At 40.4% G+C, this 8288-nt stretch overlaps 1 protein-coding gene across 1 annotated transcript; it reads left to right on the top strand.

The window, feature by feature from the left end:
- Nucleotides 1–5270: 5270 nt before the first annotated feature.
- On the top strand, nt 5271–5788 carry LOC133297297 (F-box protein At1g61340-like). The gene is made up of 3 exons (XM_061496408.1): nt 5271–5447; nt 5575–5649; nt 5744–5788. Exons 1-3 carry the CDS (start codon nt 5271–5273, stop codon nt 5786–5788), a joined length of 297 nt encoding a protein of 98 aa, XP_061352392.1.
- The last annotated feature ends 2500 nt before the right edge of the window (nt 5789–8288 follow it).

The raw sequence follows: 8288 nt of genomic DNA, 5'->3' as shown, positions 1-8288 counted from the left end.
GGTACTTTAACTCAAAGTCGTAGTCCTTCAGAAACTCCATCCATCTCCTATGCCTCATGTTCAGCTCTTTCTGATCAAACAGATACTTCAAGCTCTTGTGATCATGAACACCGCAAACTGCATGCCAAACAGGTAATGCCTCCAAATCTTGAAAGCAAACACAATCGCAGCCAACTCCAATTCATGAGTCGGGTAGTTCTCCTCATGAGGCTTCATTTGCCTCGAAGCAAAAGCAACAACTCTACCAGACTGCATCAACACACAACCCAACCCCTTTCTAGAAGCATCACAGTAAAGCTCAAACTGCTCCTCAGGATCAGGAAGGATCAACACAGGTGAAGAAGTCAATCTCTCCTTCAACTCCTGAAAGCACGCCTCACACTCGTGAGTCCACACAAATGGAGTCTCCTTTCGGGTAAGGCGAGTCAAAGGGAGAACCATCGTGGAGAAACCCTTGATGAACCTCTTATAATAACCTGCCAAACCTAAGAAGTTCCTCACCTCCGTAACTGTCTTGGGCCTCTCCCAATCCAGCACTGCCTCAATCTTGTTAGAATCCACTGCAACTCCATCTGCTGAAATCACATGCCCCAGAAACTTGACTGATTTGAGCCAAAACTCACACTTAGAAGGCTTAGCATAAAGCTTTTTCTCCTTCAGCACTTGCAGAACAATCCTCAGATGCTCTGCATGCTCCTCCTCCGTCTTGGAGTAAATCAGAATGTCATTAATAAAGACGATCACAAATTGATCCAGATACGGCTGGAAAATCCGGTTCATGTAATCCATGAACACTGCCGGCGCATTGGTGAGTCTGAACGGGATCACCAAATACTCAAAGTGATCGTATCTCAAACGAAACGCGGTCTTAGGGACATCCTCCGGCTTCACCCGAATCTGATGGTATCCGGACCGGAGATCAATCTTGGAATACACACAAGTGCCCCTGAGCTGATCCAACAGATCATCAATCCGAGGAAGGGGATACTTGTTCTTGATCGTCACCTTGTTCAACTGCCGGTAGTCGGTGGACAATCTCATTGTCCCGTCCTTCTTCTTCACAAAGATGACCGGTGCTCCCCAAGGAGACACACTCGGCCGGATGAAATCTTTCTCCGAAAGATCCTCAATATGCTTCTTAAGCCCAGCCAACTCCGGTGGCGACATCCGATATGGAGCTAAAGAAATCGGCCCCACACCAGGAAACAAGTCAATGGAGAACTCTATCTCCCGCTGTGGCAGAAACTCAGGAATCTCCTCAGGAAACACCTCTAGGAACTCCCCCACCACAGGAATGCCAGTGATATCCTCCTGTGTCCCACTCACCAAACCTCCCAACATGACATAACCAAATGCCCCTGCTCTCAAGGCCTTCCTAGCCTGCAGCAATGAAATATATGGCGAGGAACTAGCTGTGGAATCACACGGAGACATCACCACGCGCTTTGCACAGCAATCAATCAGTGCACAGTTTCTAGACAACCAATACATGCCCAGAATAATCTCCAAGTTGGCCATCGACAATCCTATCAGATCCACCGAGAACTCACGGCCATCCCACTGAAACGCTACATCGCGATGTACAGTGGTAGAATCGCATATTTCTCCGGTGGCGGTAGTCACCTGCAACGGTGGAGAAAGCACAGACATGGGCAACTCAAGCCCCAAAGCAATCGGGGTAGCAACAAACGAATGCGTAGCCTCGGAATCAAACAATGCATCAACAGCAATACCACTAATAGACACAGTACCTCTAACAAGGTTCGGAGCGCGGTCCGACTGCTGCCTATCCAAGGTGTATACACGCCCAACAGAAGGTGGCACTGCAGGTGCCGAAGTAGAAGCCATTGGAACCATCTGCAAAGGAACTGCCTGAACAGCTGCAGCTCTCGCCGTCGACGACGGACAGTCTCTAGAGAAGTGGCCCTCCTTGCCACACTGGAAGCAAACCAACTGCCCCGAAGCACAACGTCTCACATGCTCCTTCCCGCACCCCGCACATCTCGGAGTGGAAGGAGGCGTAGCAAAACTCCCCTGCTGTGAAGCAGTCCTCTTGAACTGACCAGGCGCCTGCCTAGTCGCCAACTGTTTACCCTTGCCCTTCCCGGCAAACTTCCTGTCCTTCCAAGAAGTAGAAACAGGAGTGGAACTAACAGTCCCCTTGGTCTCGTCAACCTTGGCCCTCTTGGCCTTGCTCGCTATGCAGACATCCTCAATGTCCTTACACTGCTGAACCAGTGTACCAAAGTCCCTTGAAGTAGCTCCAGCAATATGCTCAGCAATCACCTCACTAAGTCCTCTACGAAACTTAGCAGCCAAAAATATCGGAGTAGGAGGAACCATCCGAAAGTGTGCAAACTTCACCAGCTCATTGAACTTGGCCAGGTACTCATCAACAGACATCGAGCCCTGAACCAATCTATCAGACTCCCCTGCTTCCTCTCCTGCGCATCGTAGAGAAAGTATCTGCCCAAAAAGCAATCCTCAAAGAATGGCCACGTCATGACACGACCCTGCATCTCATAAGCACGAGAGGTGTTCGTCCACCACTCATGGGCATTGCCCTCCAGCATGTAAGTCGAGAACATCAGCTTATGTGGGTCTGTACACTGCATGACCGAAATATCTTGTCCAGCGACTCCAGCCATCTTGCAGCAGCAATAGGATCCAAAGACCCCTCAAACACAGGTGGCTTATGCTTCCTGAAAGCATTCAGCCGGCGATCTAACACATCACGATCCTCAGCGGGCTCTAGAAGAGTCTCCCTCGTCTCAGCGACATGAGCAGCACTGCCAATGTGACTCAGGCTCTCATCCTAAACACTAGGTGGAGGCGGCGGCGGCGGCGACGGTGGTAACTGGCCTGCAGCAGGACCAGCCCTCATCTCCTCCAACATGACTCTCATCATCGTCATGTTCGCCATCCTTTTCGCCTCGAGGACATCCTCAGTGGTCCTCCGATTCGCTTCACGAACCTCTTCTGCGGCTATCCGGTTCGCCTCGCGAACACCATCCATCATTGCTGCGTTGGCCAATCTAGTGGCCTCCTGATCGGCTAACCTAGCCGCCTGCATCTCAGCCAATGCAGTCAGGATAGGATCGGGTTGATCCTCAGAAGTCTCTCGTGTTCTCCCGGATCTTACCATGACTCTGCACAAGTTACACAATTTATGAGTTGATCAGGCCCACGCAATGTGATTACATATGCATTATCATAATAAAATTCGACGGAGTAAACACACAGGACAGACACAACCAAACATCCTAGCTATTGCAATACATACAGGCTTTTCCCTCGAACCATTGCTCTGATACCATAAATGTAACACCCCGTATATATCCCGTAATGTTATCATACTATCGTATTAAGCAGCGCTTAATTAAAAATGCGGAATATCTTTTTCTTTTCAATTATGATGTCATTATCATTACCAACTTGCTTACTAATCAATTAATAAAACATCGCCTGTATGTAATTGCAATAAAACAGCTAACTGAAATACCTCAACATAGATAACAAAAGTGTGTCTCTAGAAATCACGGAACTACCGCAAGTAGGCCAGAAAAACTAGCAAGTTATACAACTCCAATCTAAAGGTACTAACATAAAGTGTCATGGACAATCCCCATGCTCACTCAAATAAGGCAACAAGCCCAACATCAGTCTCAACAACAACATAATCATAAATAGCGGGAAACATAAACAGCATCCAAATCCAGTCATGGCAGCAATACAACATAATATCATAATCAGCTAAGCTCTGGCCTCCTGCCGCCAGAGGCATCAGTCACCATACTACCTGAACCTGAAATAAGCATTCCCCAAACGTGGGGTGAAATCTCTAAACAAGAAATCTCAGTAAGACCAGGGGTTCTCAACGATCTTCCACCCCAAGCTCACATACATGTGCAATATAAGTTTAAAAGCAGTTCATCAAAATCATTTCTAACACAGTGCAATGCAGCAGATAATCATGTCATGTGTGTCAATTCTATTCTACTTGCCAGAGAAATGCAGGATTTATATACGCCAAATACCCACACATAGTGCAAGACGCCACTTGCATTCACCCCGGATCACCATATCGTATGACGCCACATACTCAGGCTTACTGTCAAGATGAAACAACACATGCATATTAAAAGCCATTACACATAAAGCTCAACAACATTTCGAATATTCAAAGCATGTAACACAGCATGCATATAACCACACCCCCATGGGACATGGTGGAACCACAACATGGCTAAACCGAGGACACGAAGGCTTACCTTGCAAGCTAACACCCAAAGCCAAGAGTCCACAGCTCAAAGTGCAAACACAGCAGATTCACAATCTGTTATGGACCAATACTATATCAATAATAATGCACCACAAGCATATAACTTAAAGACAACGCCTTTCCTTTACGTTTTACGTCTTAAGGCTCCATACCAAGCCATAAGCCCTTAATCATTTGATTCTGACTTAGTTCATTAATTACAGAAGTTCAACTTCATCAAACTAGGGTCCACAAACCCCCCAATAGCCTACTGTACACACAACACAGCTACTGTTCTTCGAAATCCCAGAATATCCGGATATTCCTCGGGACCATATCCGGATATGTAATATCTGGATATCTCACTGTACATATCCGGATATAAAATATCCGGATATCCAGATTCCCATATCCGGATATCACATATCCAGATATTTCTCGGGCAGATATCCGGATATTTCACGACAGAATGCAGAAACTGCATTTCGTGAAGATATCCCTCCAAGGTTGGGTTTTTAACACTTTCAAACGTTAAGATATGGTTGTAAGAGGTTGTAAAAAAAAATTGTAAACATAACCTACCTCAATTTCCTATTAAAAAAAATTAATCCAAGATTTTTAAGAAATTCAAAGTAAACTTTTTTAGTTAAGATTGTTCCCTCCTAAATTTAAATTTAAAAAAATCCACCCCTCAAAAAAAATTAAAAAAGATCCATTTTAAATGTTAGAGATCAGACTATTAATTTTGTTATTTATGAGAGATTAAAATATGATCCTGAGAAATTAAATTGAGGATCATATTTTTTTGTTAGGACTCTATTTTATTTTTGAAAATAAAAAAGTTTTTAAATTCTTATCCACAATCTTGTTATTTCCCTTAATGGGTTCACAATCGTTGATAAATAGTCCTTGAATTTTGAGTATCGCAGACTGCAGCAAAAAGAATTTTTTTTCTTTTACTCCTTTATTTCTCTGAGATTCTTGAGTGGGTAAGTTTTCACTTACCAAAATGGCATTAGTGCATGGGGATAATGGTTACACTGGGACACTGGGAAGGAAAAGAGTCATGGTTTCCAACAATGGGGAAGCTTCTCCTCCATTGACTCCGTTGAAGAGAATGTTCAGTGGCAGAATCACTCTGAACTCTGAAAGCTCTTCCCTCAAAACCCTTCCTCAAGACATTCTGGTAATTATGGAATTCTGAAGCTTTTTTGTTTTGTCTTTCTTTTACTTTGTGAATCTCAAGCTTACATTGTGATTGTTAATTAGTTTTCATTTCTGGTTGTGAAATGGGTATGTATTCTGAATGGCAGATAAAGGTGTTGTGTGGTGTGGACCATGAAGATTTGAAGCAGCTTTTTCATGTCTCCAAAACGATTAGAGAAGCAGTACGTATTAATGCAGGAGCATTGTTCAGTTTGGTTAACTAGTGTTTCAATTGATTAATCTAATTATTAATTTTTGGTTTTTTTCCTATTGTAGACTCTGATTGCGAAGCAGCATTTTGACTATACTACGCCAAAATAGAAATTTTTTGCTTTTCCTATTCTATTTGAAGCTCCAAATGCACCATTGAGGAAATACAACAAGTCAAGGTTGAACGGGAGAAAGCTGGCTGATATCGCGGTAACCTTGTTTGCTTCAATGGACGAAGAACAGCAAGCCAAGGAAGTAAGGAAGGAAGGGCTACTGAGGATAGGATAGGATAGGATAAGAAGAGAAGAGGATTTTCAATAGATTCTACGTATAGATTAGAGAGGGAGTTGAGATCTATTAATGGACGTGATTGGCTTATTTCACACGTTAAGAAATCTTCACAAGCCATTTCTTCAAATCTTTCATTGAAGACTCATTTGGCTTGTCTGTAATCCCTCTGTACATCTATAGATATAGGGAAATAGAAAAGGGAGATTCTAGGGATTTTGTTCGGAGGGAAATCTTTGCCCTTCTATTCTGTGATAACTTTTATGCTATCTTAATAAAATGGAAGTTCTCATTTTTTCTTGAATATTTTATTTTACATCTCACCTTCCATATCTTGCTGTAATAGATTCATTATACTTTGGTGGATTTTTTTGGAAGTTTTACAGAATGTTTATAATTATTGTTGTAACTGATTCATTATGCTTTGGAGGAGGTTTTTGGAAGATTTACAGAATGTTTGTAATTAGGCAGTATTTCCTGTCAATTGAAAACAGATTCATTAATCATTACTGAGCTAACAATGCCTAATAGTTCATTTGGCTTGTTTTTAAAACGTTTGTTGATAGGGGAAAAAAAGATAGATTCTGAGAATTATGTTCGATTGGCAAAAAGAAAATATAGATGGGAAGATAGTCTTTGCCCTTTTACTCCGATAAATTTAAGTGATGTATAGTTGATATTGCTTCCATTTTATGCTATTTTGGTAAAATGAAGAAAGTACCAACTTTTTTCGAATATTTTATTTTACCTTTCTCTCTTCATGACTTTTAATAGATTCATTTAACTTTAGTGGAGGTCCTTGGAAGATTCACACAAATATAGAATGTGCTAACAATGCCTAATTGTTCATTTAGCATCTTTCTCTACATTAATAGATAGGCAAAGAAAAAAGATTTTGTTTGAGGGCAATCTTTCTGTCTGCATATATTTTATGCCATCTTAATAAGATGAGGAAAGTATTTTTGCCTATCTCCCTTCATATATTGTACAAGGTTCATCTTCCTTTGGTGGAGGTCTTTGGAAGATTAACAAAATATTTATAATTCTACAATATTTTCCCTTAATAAAGAATTCATTATTCTAGTGCTAACAATGCCCAAGAGTTCATTTGGAAGGTTTTTAATCTTTTTGTATATCTATAGATAGGCAACGAGAAAAGATAGATTATGATGATTTTGTCTTAAGGGATCTTTGTCATTCTAAGATAAATCTTAGTGTGAACAGTTGATACTGCATATATACTTTATGCTATCTTAATAAAAATGGGAAAATTCCATTTTTTTTCTGAATATTTTATTTTATCTTTCTTCCTTCACATCTTGTTGGAATTTACTTATTTTGCTTTAGTGGAGGTTTTTGGAAGATTCGCGAAATGTTAATAACTTTGCAGTAATTCCTCTTAATAGAAAATTCATTATCCCAGTTCTAATAAGACTTAATAGTAGAGGTGTCAAAACGGGTCGACACGACACGAATTTGACACGACACGAATACATCAACACTAACACGACACAAATTTTTATTCGTGTCAAAATCTTCAACACTGACACGACACAAATTTTTTGCGGGTTGACACGACACGAATAACACGCAAAATAGGGGTCAAAATGGTAATTGACAAATTTTTTTTTTAAAAAAATGGATCGATATTAAAATAAATTAAAAATAAAATAATTTAAAAAAAATACGGGTCGACACAAACACGAATACATCAACACGAACATGACCCGAATTTTTTACGTGTCATTTTTCTCAACACGAACACGACACGAATTTTTTTGCGGGTCAACCCGAATACGAATTTTCGTGTCGTGTCGCGGGTCGACCCACGTGTCAAAACCTATATTGATACCCCTACTTAATAGTTCACTTTGATTGTTTTTAATCTTTTTGTACAACTATAAATTGGTAAAGAAAAAATATAGATTAGGAGGATTTTTGTTTGGAGGGAAAAAAACTAGGATAAATTCGAGTATGTAGAGAGTTAATAATAATGTACATGCTTTCTGCTATCTTGATAAGATGAGAAAAATATTTTACCTTTCGTCGCTTCGTATCTTATAGCAATTCTTAACAGATAATTCGTTATCCCAATGCTAGTAAAAATATAAATTTATCTTTAAATTGTTGGAAATCGACACACAAATCGAGAAAATAAAAAAGAAAAAGAGAAAAAAATTGATATAGAAATTTTGAAAATTGATACAGTAATTTATTTTGATTCACCCAATATAGTTTATATCTAACTTATTTCTATTATATGCACTTCATCACCATACCACTTATTATAACTCAATTGTTTTATAAGGAAATATAAATAAGA

The sequence above is a fragment of the Gastrolobium bilobum genome, unplaced genomic scaffold (genome assembly GCF_033153095.1).
Source record: "Gastrolobium bilobum isolate Gb01-03AN ecotype WA unplaced genomic scaffold, APGP_CSIRO_Gbil_v1 utg8393, whole genome shotgun sequence".
Lineage (NCBI taxonomy): Eukaryota > Viridiplantae > Streptophyta > Magnoliopsida > Fabales > Fabaceae > Gastrolobium > Gastrolobium bilobum.
The sequence above is the reverse complement of the archived record's forward strand: the minus strand, read 5'-3'. Positions and strand labels throughout refer to the sequence as shown.

Excerpts from the sequence above, each read along its gene's own strand:
- LOC133297297 (XM_061496408.1), top strand. The coding sequence starts at position 5,271 with ATGGCATTAGTGCATGGGGATAATGGTTACACTGGGACACTGGGAAGG. Across the intron at positions 5,448-5,574 it reads CCCTTCCTCAAGACATTCTG|ATAAAGGTGTTGTGTGGTGT; the intron begins GTAATTATGGAA and ends TCTGAATGGCAG. Across the intron at positions 5,650-5,743 it reads CCAAAACGATTAGAGAAGCA|ACTCTGATTGCGAAGCAGCA; the intron begins GTACGTATTAAT and ends TTCCTATTGTAG.